This window comes from Hemiscyllium ocellatum, chromosome 6 (genome assembly GCF_020745735.1).
Source record: "Hemiscyllium ocellatum isolate sHemOce1 chromosome 6, sHemOce1.pat.X.cur, whole genome shotgun sequence".
Lineage (NCBI taxonomy): Eukaryota > Metazoa > Chordata > Chondrichthyes > Orectolobiformes > Hemiscylliidae > Hemiscyllium > Hemiscyllium ocellatum.
In genome coordinates this window covers 75,680,534-75,696,606 of record NC_083406.1, presented here as the reverse complement: position 1 = coordinate 75,696,606, position 16,073 = coordinate 75,680,534, and the positions used below count along the sequence as shown (strand labels likewise).

General features: G+C 37.2%; 1 protein-coding gene across 3 annotated transcripts in view; it reads left to right on the top strand.

The window, feature by feature from the left end:
* Positions 1-14,600, top strand: part of pdgfd (platelet derived growth factor d) — a 180,012-nt gene extending 165,412 nt beyond the window's left edge. For all 3 annotated transcript variants that reach the window (XM_060826050.1, XM_060826052.1, XM_060826051.1), the window contains one exon: positions 12,428-14,600. In XM_060826050.1, coding sequence (XP_060682033.1) covers positions 12,428-12,559 — 132 coding nt within the window. In that variant the 3' untranslated portion in view covers positions 12,560-14,600. The remainder of the gene's footprint in view (positions 1-12,427) is intronic.
* Positions 14,601-16,073: the final 1,473 nt, after the last annotated feature.

The following is a 16,073-nucleotide window of genomic DNA, read 5'->3' as shown; positions in this document are numbered from 1 at the left end:
ATTAGCATTGCAGGCATGTACCTGAAGAAATACTCAAGATCAGGACATTTAGTTAGGTCACAACTTTGAAATGGGCCTCTTTTTGACATTGTAAGTCACACAGACATACAAGTGGATGATAATGTTCTTTGCTTCAGTTGTCTTTCAGTAAGAAGTCAAAAACTGTGGAGACAATGCATTGCAACATTTGCTAAATATACATTTCTGCTTGAGAATTCTAGTTCTTTAATGGCTATGCTATATCCTTGCAATCTCATTGATTGACAAAATCCTTGAATACTTATTTTGAAACATCAAATGCTGTCCATAAATAGTTCTCATAGATCTAATCATATCAGGACCATAGTAAACCTCTAAACTAATTTATATTCATGAATTACTGTGAAGTTGAAGAATAAAAATTCAAACTAGAGGCTGCTTTCCTTTTGTATTTCATTTCACTTGGAAGCCCAACTGTAGCTTTTAAAACTTAACTTTTAATATGAGGGTCTACAGTCACTCATGAGGCCAATTATTCTTGAATTATGGAACAGCTCAGACAGAGTAAATTAATTTTAAAATCTGGAAAGACAGCAGTTATTGCGTCAGCCTCGGTCCTGATCAATCAAAGCCCTTTTTGTTAAGCTGTAAGCTATTTATGCATAATGAATTTGGAAGGCATTCAGTTGAAAGAAGTTTTTGATATTCCTGATATACAATTTGGAAACTACTTTGTATTCCGAGTATATGAAAAGACACATGAACTAGTGAGTGATGACCTTATAGAGGTTTATAAAGTCATGAGGGCATAGATACAGTGAATAGCTAGGGCTCTTTTCCCAGGGTACAGGAGTCCAAAACTTGACAACATAGATTTAAGATGAGATGGGAGAGACTTAAAAGAGACCCAAGGGGCAACGTTCTCACACAAAGGGTGGTGCGTCTATGAAATGAGCTGCCAGAGGAAGTGGTAGAGTTGAGTACAGTGACAACATTTAAAAGACAGATACATGGATAGGAAAGGTTTAGAGGAATTTGGGCCATATTGTGCAGGAAAATGGGATGAGTTCAGTTTAGGAAGCCTGGTCAGAAAAGATGAGTTGGGCTGAAGGGCCCATTTCCATGCTGTAAGACTCTACGGCCGTATAACTATAATTATGATCCCTTCCAGAATGCAGTTTACATCAAGTGATTCAACCAACTAAAAGGTATATCATGAGCATACTCTCCCTTTTTTCTTAAATGTAAAATAATCATTTCAGAGATTATTCAAACATTGTGAAATATTGCCTTCATCATCATAGTTTAATTGACCTGGAATAGGTTGATAGCAATCAGACCAGAAGGAATCGAAACAGGAGTAGGCCATTCAGACCCTTGAGCCTATTCCACCATTCAAAAGGATTATAGCTGATCTGGCACACACCTCACATCCTCTTTCCTGCCCTTTTCCACAAGCCTTGATTCCCCGACTGATCAAAAATCTGTGTATCTCAGCCTTAAATAGACACAAGGACTCGGCCCCACACCACTCCATGGCAAGGACTTCTGAAGATTCTCAGTCCTGTGAAAGAAGAAATTCTTCTTCATCTCCTTCTTAAATTGTCTCCTCTTTATTCTGAAACGATGCCATCTGGTTGGAATTTTCCCATAAGAGAAAACATCCTCTCAGCATCCACCCTGTCAAGTTCCTTAAGAATTCTATACATTTTAATGAGATCACCTGTCATTCTTCTAAATTATAGTGAGTACAGTACCAATCTGTTAACCTTTGCTCATCGTAGAGAACCTTCTCTGAACTACGTCCAATCAAATGATGTCTTTAATTAAATAAGGAGACCAAAACTGCTCACCATAGTCTAGCTGTGGTCTCACCAGGACCTTGTACAGTTGCAGGAAGACTTCCCTACTCTTATAAACCAAACCCTTGAAATAAGTGCTAACATTCCATTCACCTTCTTGATGTGATCTGTGTACAAACAGTTCCTTGAAGGTGGAGTCGCAAGTAGACAGGGTGTTAAAGGAAGTGTTTGGTACACTTGCCTTTATTGATCAGTGTACTGAGTATAGGAGTTGGGAGGTCACGTTGTGGTTGTACAGGATATTGTTTAGGCCACTTTTGGAATGCTGCATTCAGTTGTGGGGTTTCTTTGCTATAGGAAAGATGCTATTAACTTTGAAAGTGGGCAAAAATGATTAACAAGGATGTTGCTAGGGTCGGAGGGTTTGAGCACCAGGGAGAGGCTGAAAAGACTTGGGCTATTTTCTCTGAAGCATCGGAGGCTGAGAAGTGAGCTTCCAGAGGTTTATAAAGTCATGAGGGGCATAGGTAGGGTGAATAGCCAAGGTTGTTTTCCGAGGGTAAGTGAGTCCAAAACTAGAAGGCTTTAAGGTGAGAGAGGAAAAGTTTAAAAGGGACCTAAGGGGCAACTTTTTCACACAGAGGGTGGTGCATATATGGAATGAGCTGCCAGAGGAAATGGTGGAGGCTGATAAAATTACTTACAATTACTGATCCAACATTTAAATGGCCTCTGGATGAATATGAAGGGTTTGGAGGGATATGGGCCAAATGCTGGTGAATGGGACTAGATATATAAAGGATATCTGGTCAGCATGGACAAGTTGAACAGAATGGTCTGTTTCTATGCTGTACAATTCTATGACTCTAAAGTAGCCCCACAACCCCTTGTGTTACAACTTTTGGCAGTTTTGCATCACTTAAATAATACACTTATTCTTTTGTTCTTCCTTCCAAAATGAACAACTTCATATTTTCTAATAATATATTCCATTTGCCAACTTTTTGCCCACGTTTTTAACCTATTAATATCTATCTGTTAACTGTATCTGAATCATAAACTGACTTTCCACTATTTTCCTGTCATTTGCAACTTTGACTATAGTACATTCACTTCCTTCCTCTAAGTCATTAATATATATTGTAAACATATGCAGTCCTCGTGTAGATCCCTATGGAACCCCACTGGTTACAGGTCACCAGTCTGAAAAAGAAGCCTTTTTCCTCCTAGTTGTTTCCTGCCTGATAGTCAACTATCTATTCAGGACAATATACTACCTCCAACACTGTGGACTCTTTTCTTATGACGCAACCTTTTGTGAACTATCATACTGAACGTTTCTGGAAGTCTAAATACAGCAAAACTACAGTTCCCCTGTATCCACTCTGGTTGAGACTTGCTTGAAAAATCCTTATAAATTTGTCAGACAAGATTCTAGTTGTGATTTTATAAATGTGATATTGTGAATGAAAATTAACAATTTTTGGTTTAGTTGCTGTGAGAAGCAAGAATAAATTATCATTATTTAAAAGTTTTGGTGAGTACTAAACCTTTAACAAATTGGCTAGAATAAGACATGATACCGGCAATGTTCAAGAGCTTTGTGCCATCAGACCTCCTTTAGACATTATTGTCTCTCTATTCATTTGATAACTGTCTTACCAACAGAAACATTTAACTTTCTTTAATTGAACAGCTTGCAATCAAATAATATACTTAAAAACAAATCAGAGCCAGATTTGGCTTCCTACAATCAATTCAGTTATTTGGAAAATGGAAATAATTATCTCGTTAGCACTAATGATCTAAATCAGACTTTTATTACCTACTGGATTTAATATAAAAATACATTGTCAATGTACTCAGAAATAGTTCTCCAGGTCTGCTGAATCATGCAAGAAGAATGTAAAGTAGCTGTCTAGAAAATCTATCTAAAGGTCTAACAATCTATGTGAAAGATGGTGATTACAGATCAGAATGGCAAAATCCTAAATGCAAGAGACTGAAAGAAATTCAATTTTCAACATATCAAAAATTCAATGAACAGTTAGATGATTGAGGACAGGATTAATTCAGAAAGTTACCTCCCTGTATTATCCCGGCCTACCAACAGCGTTAGCATGACTGTTCACAATAGTTCTGAAGAGTCTAATTTGTAATTTATGAAGCTATGGTTCAGTGGTAGTACTGTTAACCTCTGAGTCAGAAAGGTGTAGGCTCAAACTCCCCTCCAGAGAGTCCTGTTCATAATATAGACAGATACTTCAATGCAGTATGGAGGGACAGTTGTGGTGTAATGCTATAATTGGTGTACAAGGTTTCATCTTCTATCTCAGATGAAATATTTTATGGTATAACTCAAAGACCAGGTGAGTTCTTCTCTGTGCCCTTGCTAACATTTGTTCTTTAACAAACTTTACATAAAGGGGTTATTTATTTCTGTTTATGGACCTTGATTTTTGGTAATTAGCTGTTACTTTCCCTGTTTTACATATATGAATGAATTGATAAAAAAAAAACTTTTGGTTCTGAGGTTTGCAAATCACTACATAAAATATTCCTGTCTTTTAAATTATTTTTTTAAAAAATGTTTATTGTTAGAGCAGCATTTACTGCCCAAATGGTGTGTTGCCTTCTTGAAATACTACAGCCTTTGTAGTGTGGGGACATCCACAGGGCTTTTGGGAATGGATTTCCAGGATTTTGATCCTATTTTGACAGTAAAGGAACTTCCATATAGTTTCAAATCAGGATAGTGCATGCCTGGGAGGAGACCTCACAAGTGACTGTGTTCCCATGTATTTGCTACCTGCATCCTTTATAGTGGTCAGAATTTGTGGTTTCAAAGTTGCTATTAAAGGAGCCTGTGATAGTTGCTCCATTACATCTTGTTCGTTGTGTACATTGCTGTTACTGTGTCAGTGTTGACGTGAGCATATATTAAATGTGCCCATCTTTGTTCTGGGTGTTGTCAAGTTTCTCACATATTGTTGAAATTGCCCTTGTGCAGGCATTTAGGAGGGTTTCCTTGCATTCCTAACTTGTGCTTGGTGGACAGTTACCGTGGAGTCAGGAGGTGAGTTAGTTGTTACAGAATTCCTGGCCTCCAACCTACTCTTATATTCAGAGCATTTATATGACTAGTCTAGTTCAGTTTCTTGAATGTCGAGAGGAGATGATTGAATTCTCTGTTTTTGGAGATGGTCATCATCTGGCACTTATGTGTGGTGTGAATAGCATTTGCAATTTATCAGTCCAATCCTGGATGTTGTTTAGCTTTGCCATTTCAGTTAATTTTAACAACGTAAGTACATTGATCCCATAATGACCAACAATTTAGGTATCATTTTCTCATTCTATGTTGGTATAAAAATGGAGATCACACATTCCAGCCATCGACATTTTTATCTGACATAACTGAACTTTGAACACAAGAAAATAAATGTTTCGACAATTTTCATGCAATATGCTGGCCTGCATGTTAAAACAAAGCTTTATCAGCATCTGTTACAATAATTGCAGCTATTGATGGAGTGTTCAGTTTGTGTCATGTCAAATTATTAATCAACCAATGAATCTTTTAACAATTTCAAACTACTCTGTACAAAACAAGATTTAAAATATAAAAGTAATAAGAAGTGTGTACAAATGCATTTTGTTTATTCCACAGTGGTTAGCACTGCTGTCTCACAGCGCCTGAGACCCGGGTTCAATTCCGGACTCAGGCGACAGACTGTATGGAGTTTGCACGTTCTCCCCGTGTCTGCGTGGGTTTCCCCCGGGTGCTCCGGTTTCCTCCCACAGTCCAAAGACGTGCGGGTCAGGTGAATTGGCCATGCTAAATTGCCCGTAGTGTTAGGTAAGGTGTAAATGTAGGGGTATGGGTGGGTTGCGCTTCGGCGGGTCGGTGTGGTCTTGTTGGGCCGAAGGGCCTGTTTCCACACTGTAAGTAATCTAATCTAATCTAATCTAATCAAAAAAAAAGAATCTCTGGACTCTGCACCACTTAATTTCACAGAAAATGGGCCATTAGTATTTTAACGTTTAGAGTGCCCATAGGCAGCAAGCTAGTTTAGCCTCATAACTTCAACCACATTTAGACAGTAGCTTTGTTGGTCTTAATTATATAGACATAAATAATTTGATGCACAAAACATGTAATTTACATAAAGCTGCGAAATTATTGGGTAGTATAATTGTGCACTATCTTAAGTAGCACAAAAGGTTTTCTACATGCAAATATTTATTTCAAAAAATCTTAAACCTTTAATTGACAAACAGCCTTGCTTTTTTTAAAAATATATGGTACACTGAAACCTTCCCCCAGTATAATTTCTGGTGTTTTATTTCCTCTATACCTCTGAACTTTAACAAGTAATCTCAATTCTTAGTGCATTGTAGCAGCTGGGTCATGCACTGCTTCCTTGCATTGAAACGGCAAGGGGAGAAATGTGACAATTAAATCAATATTTCCTTCATTTAAGAAAAAGCATTTCAGATGTATGTGTACAAGTGTTGAAATCTGTTTTCAAGTACCTCTAGTACCTCTAAAAGCGCCGAAGAAGAATTAGCTCTCCACTTAGTACCCATGCACTTGGTTTAAGTCACTGTGTCTCAGTACATGTCCAACGGCAACATAAATACCTGTGAAATACATAACTTACATACACTAGATAGGACCACAATTAACAGACGACATCTGATTGCCATACAAAGTCACTGAAGCATACTTTTCTAATGATAATAGTATTGTCTGGTCTTGTGTCCATCAATGTGAATTTCTTTGGTCATTAGCAGCCCTCAAAGAAGTCAGAGAAAGAACACTTGTACAATCTCCAAGCCGTCATAACACATGAAACATCAATAAGATTTAGTAAACATGTTTGTTGACTTAAATTGGCCATAACTCAACAAAGCCATCCACTCACATTTGTTTGACATTCTTGAAATTCTTCTGTAACTATGTGTAATGTGGAATGTTTTCAAATTGTCCAGCTGGGTAAATGAGTGCGCTATTTATAAGCACTTCATGTTCTTATTTATACATTCCCCAAATTGCATGAATCATATTGTTATTTGAGCTTTGTTTATTAAGTTCATTTTCAGCAGATATGTCTAATTAAGGTCATTACATATTTGTATATATTCAACTTTGTTTTAAGTTTTATATTAAATAAAACTGCCCATATGAAATGAGATTCAAAAGTGCAAAATGGACAACCCTAACCTATTGTACACAAACAGAAAGTGTTGGAGAATATCCACAAGTCTGGTAGCATTTGTGCAAAAGAAGCACAGTTAACATTTCAAGTCCTGTGACCCTTATCTATTGTACTTCATTCATCACTTACACTAGAAACAGATCTGTAAAACAGCAGAAACTATAATTAATGCCACGGTAACATGGTTTCTTGATGGCGGTGTCTTTACGTGACCTTTCCTTCATTGTGACTTAATTTGCAAGACTATTGAAATCTTCCCAAATAGTTATGTGATAGTTTAGCTTCAGCTGCAGTATTACAATCTGCATTATTTGTCAGGTTAGTTCGGAAACAGATGACTTAATGTTGAATCAACACCTCGCTCCTCCACGATGAGGATAAAGCTTTGTCTGTAGTGCTTTATTATTCATACATTGTGTCTCAATGTTATATAGCTCATGGCACTTTGAGAATTTGTGCCTGAACTTCTCTCTAGGCTTTTTTGTAAACAAGAAAACAACATTCCAGAATAGGTTGCAGTGGGTATAGGTATTACCCTTTCCTTGACCTTCAAACTCTTTATATGTGTTTACTTACATGCAGTTGATCGCACTGGTATCAGCCTTGCACTCTCAGAGGTAAAAACAATGACTGCAGATGCTGGAAACCAGATTCTGGATTAATGGTGCTAGAAGAGCACAGCAGTTCAGGCAGCATCCAAAGTGCAGCGCTCAGGCATTCTAAGATTTACATGATCTATTCAGTATACAGGTAGAATTTCCACATGGGTTCCTCAATATTTTACTGTAATTCTATCAGAAAACAACTTGAGACCCTAGGAATATGAGGGAATATGTGATAATTCAATTTCTCTTAGATTTTTGCCATCATCATCAAATGTACAGCAGGATTTACAGAGAACACCACAGAATTTAGGGAGCTAAGAAGTAGATTTTTAAATGGGAGTAATCTCTGGATTACTTCTGTTGACATATTCCAGTGAGTGTAGAAATCGGAGGCTAGTCCAGATGGATATGTAGCTGAGAAGTTGTACAGGAGGGAAGGCTTTAGACATTTCAGGTCAAGGATGAGCCTGAAATCAAAGTTTGAAACCAGGGAAGGCTGATTTTAATAAGATCAAGTATGATTTGGCCAGAGTGGACTGGGAGCAGATGTTTTTAGGTAAATCTATAACAAGGCAGTGGGATGTATGCAAGAAGAAAATATGCCCCTGTATGGCCAACATAGAGTCACAAAGGTATACAACATGGAAACAGGGCCTTTGGCCCAACTTGTCCATGCCAACCATGTGACAATTAACCCAGCATTGTTTGTTTCAATAAAGATAAAGGGTGGGACCATTAAATCCAGTAAACTTTGGCCATTGAGGGATATACAGGACTGGATAAAGAGAAAAAGGAAGGCTTATGGCACATATCAAGTGCTCAAAACAACAGGAGAATGTGCAAGGAGAAATTTATAAAGGAAATTAGGAGAACAAAAATAAGAAATAACATAGGTAAAATAAACAAAAATCTTGTTATTTTACAAGTACGTTAAAGCTAAAAGGATAACCAAGAAAAGAGTAGGATATATTAAGGGCCACATTGTTAATTTGTCCATGGCGCCAGAGGATGTAGGTAGGGTTCTTCATGAATATTTTGTGTCAGTGTTCACGAATGAGAGGGTCAATGGGGATATAGAAATCAAGGAAAAGAACAGTGATACACTTAAAGAAATTAGCATAGTTAGAGAGGAGGCTCTGAGTGGTCTGGCAGGCTTAAAATTTGGCTAATTGGATCCAGAATTCACTGAAAGGCAGGAAACAAAGGGTAATGGTCGAGCTGTTTTGTGACTGAAAGACTGGGTCCAGTTGGGTTCCATGGGGATCAGTGTTGGAGCCCTTGCTGTTTGTGATACAGTATATGTAAATGATTTAGACTTACATGTAGGAGAATGGATCAATAAGTTTGTGGAAGGTATGAAAATTGCTGGGATGGTAAATAGTCAGGAGGGTAGCTTTAGATTACAGAAGGATATAGGTGGACTGCTCAGATTCCCTAATCGGTGTCAAATGGAATTCAATCCAAATAAGTATGAGGGGATTCACTTGGGAAAGACAAACAAGATTACATGATGAATGGTAGGATCCTGGGAAGCCTCAAGGATCGGAGAGACCTAGGTGAGTTTGTCCACTGGTCCCTTTAAATAATAATGGACAGTAGATAAAGTGGCAGAGAAGGCATATAGGATAGATGCTTTTATTAATTGAGGCATAGAGTTTAAGAGCCAGGAAGTTATTCTGGAACTGTGTAAAATGTTGGTTAGGGCACAACTAGAATATTGTGTGCAGTTCTAGAATCCACATTAAAGGAGGGATGTGATTGCACTGGAGAAGGAGAAATTTACCAGGATGCTGCCTGGGCTGGAGAGTTTTACCTGGGAAGAGAGATTGGATGAATCAGGTTTGTTCTCCTTGGAGCAGAGGAGATTGATGGGATCAGGATACGATGCATAAAATTATGAGGGGCATAGACAGAGTTTACAGGAAGGAATAATTCTCTTGGTGGAGGGACCAATGGCTAATGACATAGATTTAAGGTCAGGGCGAAAGGTTTAGAGGGGGTGTAAGGAAAATGGTTTTCACCCAGAGGGTAGTGGCAATCTGGAGCTCACTACTTACAAGAGTGGTCAAGGCAAAAACCCTCAATAAGTACTTAGATGTATGTTTGCAATGCCAACGCATACATAGCTATGGACCAATTGCTGGAAAATGGGATTATAATAGCTAATAGTTTTCCAGTGTGGACTCGATGAGTCAAAGGGCCTTTTCTTTCTGTGGTATAGATCTCTCTGATGCTACAACTCTGAAATAATGCCAATGGGCATTAATTAGACACTTCATTTTATTATTGCGATGTAGTACATATTCTGTTCACAGGAAGAGGAGAAGCAGTTACATTTGCAAATTTCAATGAGGATTAGGTTGTGTCTTAGAGGAACACAAGATATTTAAGGGTGTTATGTATGCAACATAGAATCATGGCAATGTCCAGCATGGAAACAGACCCTTCGGTCCATCCCATCCATTCCAACCAGATACCCTAAATTAAATTATGATTTGGAAAAGCTGGTGTTAGCCTGGGGGGGACAAAGTTAAAAATCATGGCAGTAGGGGTCACACAACACCAGGTTATTTAATTTACAAAACACACAAAACCAGGTTATAGTCCAAAAGGTTTTTTTGGAAGCACTAGCTTTTGGAGTGGTGCTCCTTCATCAGGTGGTTGTGCTAATGCTTCCAAATAAACCTGTTGGACTATAACCTGGTGTTGTGTGTTTTGTAAATTAAACTAGTCCCATTTGCCAGCAATTTGCCCATATTCTTCTAAATCCTTCCTAATCATATACCTATCCAGATGCCTTTTAAATGTTGTAATTGTACCAACCTCCATCACTTCATCTAACAGTTCATTCCATACACGCACCACCCTCTGCATGAAAACATTGCCCTTTAGGTCCTTTTTAAATCTCTCCTCTCTCACCTTAAGCCTATGTCCTCTAATTTTGAACTCCAAAACCCTGGGGAAAAGACCTTGATGGTTCAACCAATCGATGTCCCTCATGATTTTATAAACCTCTATGAGGTCACCCCTCAGACTCTGATGCTCCAGGGAAAATGACCCCAGCCTATTCAGTCTCTCCCTCTAGCTCAAACCCTCCAAGCCTGGCAGCAGCTTTGTAAATCTTTTCTGAACCCTTTTTGTAATATGTTATTTAAATTATGTAATCTGATCAAGTGGGGGAAAGTTTTAAACGTCTGAAAAACAAATTTAGGATAGCGATCAGCAGTTTTCTTTATTCACACAAGGTCTACTCTTTTCAAACATTGAATTTCCAGGTAGGGTATAGAATATTGGGTAAACAACTAGATACTGAAATAGAGGCACAAGAAGGGTATCAATATTGATCTGGTAGCTGCTTCACTTGTCGGGGAGGTTAATGCAAATGGCCTTTTCATGTTTAAATTAGCTGTCCATTGCCTCATTTTCTTTCAGTGAGCAGCCTGTTCAATTTCATTCCCATCATAGAATCCCTACAATGTGAAGCAGGCCATTCAGCCCATCAAACCCACATCCACCCACCAAAGAACATCCCACCAAGACCTACACCATCCCCATAACCCTATATTTCCCAAGGAAAATCCATCTAACCTGCACACTATGAACTACTTAGCACGGCCAATCCTCCAAACAGCACATCTTTGGACTTTTGGAGGAAACGTACAAGAAATAGTACAGAAACATACAAGTACTCACCAATTAATATTCACCCTGTACCAAAACTAAGAGCCAACTACAGGAAAAAGCTCCCTGTTCAGACTCCACTCTTGTGCTGTTTTCTGTCTCTCAGACTGCTCTCCTCGCATACTCTTTTCAAGCATTCAACCCAATTCCCTCTCTGTAAGAAGGGACCAAAGGTATTGTTGTTAAATTTGCTGATGACGCAAGAATATTAGGAAAGTAAATTGTGAAAATTGCATAAGGGAGCTACAAAAGGATGTAGAAAGTGAGTGCTCAATAATGTAGCAAATGGAATATAACGTGGGAGGTATGGAACTGTCCATTTTAGCTGAAAGAATAAAAAGAAGCATGTTATCTAAATATGATGAGGGAATGCTGTACTCTGAGAGTTAGAGGGATCTGAGGCCTCTAGTGCATGAATTATAGAAGGTTGGTATGCAGGTTTAGCAAGTTATTAGGAAATTTAGTAGAATGTTAACATTTATTGCAAGGGTAATTTTATAATAAAAGGTAGGGAGGTTATACTTAAGGCATGCAATGTACTGGTGATACTAACCTCTGGACCATGTGTTGGTCACCTTATTCATTCAATAATGCAAGTACATAGAAGCAATTGAGAGTAGGTTTAATAGACTCACCAGGAATGTGTTATCATGTGAGGAAAGGAAAGGATAAGATAAGCTTGCATCCACAAGACTTTAGAACAACAAAAGGTGACATGACGGAAGTATATGAGAATCTGAAGGGTCTTGACAGAGTGATTGTGGAAAGGATTTTCCTGTTGTGGGACGATCTATAATTAGGGTCATTGTTTAAAAATAAAAAGTAGCTTATTTAGCGTAGGGATGTGAATACTCTTTTCTATCAGTGTTAAAAGTCTTTTTGAACCCTTTTATTCTAAAAAGGCGGTGGAAGCAGTGTGAGAATATTTGTAAGCTGGAGAAGAATTTATTCTTGTTAAGCAAGGGGGTAAAAGGGACGATTGACAAATCAGATCAGCCATGAATAGAATATGACTTTATTTTCAATTTTGTATGTTTAATATTTACCTTTGTAGTCTTTCACTGTAAGGATCAATATTTCTCATGAATATGTTAAAGCAATCAAACAGTTACTGGAAGTCTGTATGATTTTATTTCAGGTGTTGAGATTTATCCCTGAGCCGGGTCAAACACGCAGGAGGGGCAGAAACAAGAACATGGGTCTTGTCAACATCCAATTGGAGCATCATGAACGCTGTGACTGCATCTGCAGTTCCAGGCCACCCCGATAAATTATGAACTGAATTGCTGATAGAGGCTGTTAAGGACCTTTATTTTTAGCAAAATTGCATTTGTGTACAGATGATTGTTGGCAGATGCTATTTTTCAACATTACAGCAAGTAATCAACTGCTATGCTTGAATATATTCTTTAACTAGCATTGTGTCAGCCAGACTTTCTTCATAATGCCTTGCTTATTGTAGTCAGAACATTATAAAACTGAGTTTTATTAATTCGACCCAGCTTTAATGCAAAGACAATCTTCAACTTTTTTTTAATGTTCAGAATATCATCTCGATCAATTTATTGGATTAAAGTCTGAGAGCATGTCAATCATAAAGCAACGTTTTTGGATAGAGTAATTATTGAATGTTGCAGAAGGAAGTTAACCACAGATATGGCTTTACTGTTTTCAGAAGCACCTTGAAAGTTTCACATTTTAACAACTATTTCAGATTAAATGTGAAACTGCTTTAAACAAAGCGCTATTTTAAGTTTATTTAGGGTTAAAGAGTTTCTCAGGCAATGTTTGTTAATGCTTGGATTTCTTTCAATTACTTTCATGTAAATGATATTTAAATGCTTTTCTTCCAACCCTTTGCAAGCCTACTGAAATATAATACAAGTCTTTCATTTATTGTTGTCCAAGGAAACTAATTTTTTGTTATTGTTTGTTACATCACTTTTGTTTCTTTTGTAATACATAGTGTAATGCCTGATGATTTACCTTCACAATCATCTTCGTAAGAAGCAAAGCCTGTTTCTTTAAATGAAGTTTGTTTTAATTAAAGTACTGGCAATGTACCATGGTTCAAAGAGGCCCGATTGTAAAACATACCTTGATCTTCAAGTTTTTTATACAAATATGAGGAATATCCATCAATAGAAGGAGTGAATGCCTCATGGATCAATAGAATACACTCCAATGTAGCTAATAACTATATGAAACAATGCTTGAAGCAAAATGTTTTAAATTGAAATCATTCCATTTCATTCCATTGTAGGAAAATATAATTAGTCTAATATTTTCTATTCTCATTTATAATTCCAATAGTCTTCAAGTAATAGACATCCAAATCAATGATTGTCCATTAAAGTCACCAGGTCTTTATGTCTCACCTGTTCAACTCAAATCTTAATCTGAGGGAAGCAAACAATTACTTTAGCTACTTTATAAGGTCAGTACTTACATCCATTTTAATGGTTGTGATATATAATAAGTAGCAGTTATGCCATTTTGTGCTCACAACAACAGTGACTCGCCATTGTTACTGCCAATAACCTTTAAGGCATACTATGTGGAGAAGCAACGTTTTTTTTAATAAAAACGATATTTCTTTTTGGCAGTGACAGAAAATCCTGGAAAATTCAAAGACTTTGAAATGACTCCATTATGAGTAACTTTAAAATCTATTGAACTTTGACTGTTCCATTTAGAATCACGCAAAGTTTTTAGAATTAATGGTGAAAAATTTTGTTGAACTTTGAGCACTGTAATTACAAATTATTTGGTTAATGGAGTCGATTGCACAGAAGGAATTCACATGCAAGCTTACTGCCTGCTTAAGATCATGTACCTATGAAGCTGTCTGCACCTTATAAATTAATGCAATATTATCTTTCAAATTCATATCCAAAAGCACCTTTTTCTGAGATTTTTCAATCATATTCACGTTTAGAAGTTAATAAATAAGAAACAAAAAGTGATTTTCTTAAGATGACATTTGTTTTTTCTTAAGATTAGACATCATTTGTTTTCCTATGGGTTGTTTAGTAATATGCTGTGCTACAGTATTCTTTCAGTACTGCAAGGATTAATGGTCTTTAGACAAATTCTGCAGGATCCTGGGATATTGATGTTGCTCTTGTGTAATAAGAACACAATTTCCTAAAGTGCAGTTCTTATACTTTAATGCAACTTATTTTTAAATATATATATAGCATTTCAAACAGCTTATTTTAATTTTTTTGTATGTATTATTATAATTAGAATTATGATGTGCTCTTTGTCTTGATGGAATGTAAAGATTGCTTGAGAAAGGGAATTGTAGAGGATTATTTTTTGTTATAAAATAAACTAAAATTTTCAACTTTATTTGCTAAGCTGTTTCCTGGACAATTTTCCATAATTAGTAAAAGCTTTACCAAGCAATGCAGTTAGGATAAAGAGAAAGCTGGCATTTAACATGAATTTTCCAAAAGGACGTTCTTTTGAGCCTTTATGCATGTTTTGTGTCACTGAAATGTCTCCCACAACTAATAATACAAGATACACTAGGCAGTGAACTGCTTTGTCATCACCACTCAGGAGTTCCTTTCTGTGAAAGGCAGCTAGACCTGGGAGGCAGATAACTTTTGGAAGAAAAGCCTAGAAAATGAACTTTAGTCCAGTAAGATGAAATACTAGAGTAGCAGGTTCAATGCTTGTGTAATGAGGATGACAGCAAGATCAAAGAAAGTTGATCAGCTGGTCTCATTGAGAAAGTACTAAGTTGGCTGAGATAACAGCTGACCTGAGACAGGGAAGTGAGGAGTCATGAAGATTCATGGTGGCTGTCAGTGTGTGTCATCTTAATTTGAACTTGGCAGGAAAACCCCTGCTCCTCTTGATTCCATGTTCAGTCCAGTGAAAAACTCTAACCAGTTGGAGCCTTTAGAACTGCTGTGTGACATAGTCATGTGGTGATTGAGGCCTAAAGTAGGCATTAGGTTTCATGACAACTATACAGCCCACCTGCAGAAATGTTGGTAATACACTTCTGGCATGAACACACACAAGTCATACACTGTATTGAGTTTTGCATTGTCTACCTTTCACTCAAAGTTACTGATCTCAAAGGTGACGCCACAGAGGGATTTGTAAATGAAGAAAGGATTTTTAGCTTTGATGAAGACAGAAAAGGGTGACAGAGAAGCAAGCAGTGAGATGGAATAAGTGGTTGTTTTTTTAACCAGCAGGATGTTATGTATGGTGTGCCACAGGGTCAGTGCTGCGACTTCAAGTCTTTACAGTTTTGTAAATGATTTGGATGAAGGGACCGAAGTGATGGTAGCTAAATTTGCGGATGACAGAAGACTAGATAAAAAGTGAGTTGTAAAGAGGCCTTGAGGACCCCACAATGGGATACTGAAAGTTTGAAATTGTCCATTTTGGCAGAAAGAATAGTAAAGAAGAACGTTAAATGGTGAGAGATTACAAAATTCCGAGATGCAGAGAGTGCTCTAGAATAGGGTTAGTGCATGAATCACAAAAGTTTAGTATGCAATTACAGCAAGTAATCAGGAAAACTAATACAATGTTATGTTGTATTGTGAAAGAAATTGAATGCAAGACTAGGGAGGTTGTGCTTCAGTTATGCAGGATGTTAGCAAGACCCATATATGTAGTATATGTATATTAGTCCATCATACAAAAGGATGTTGATGTGTTGGAAGTAGTTTAGAGAGATTTGATAGACTAATATCTAGATTGAACAGATTACCTTATGAGGAAAGGGCCTGTATCCTTGAGAGTTTAAAAAAGTT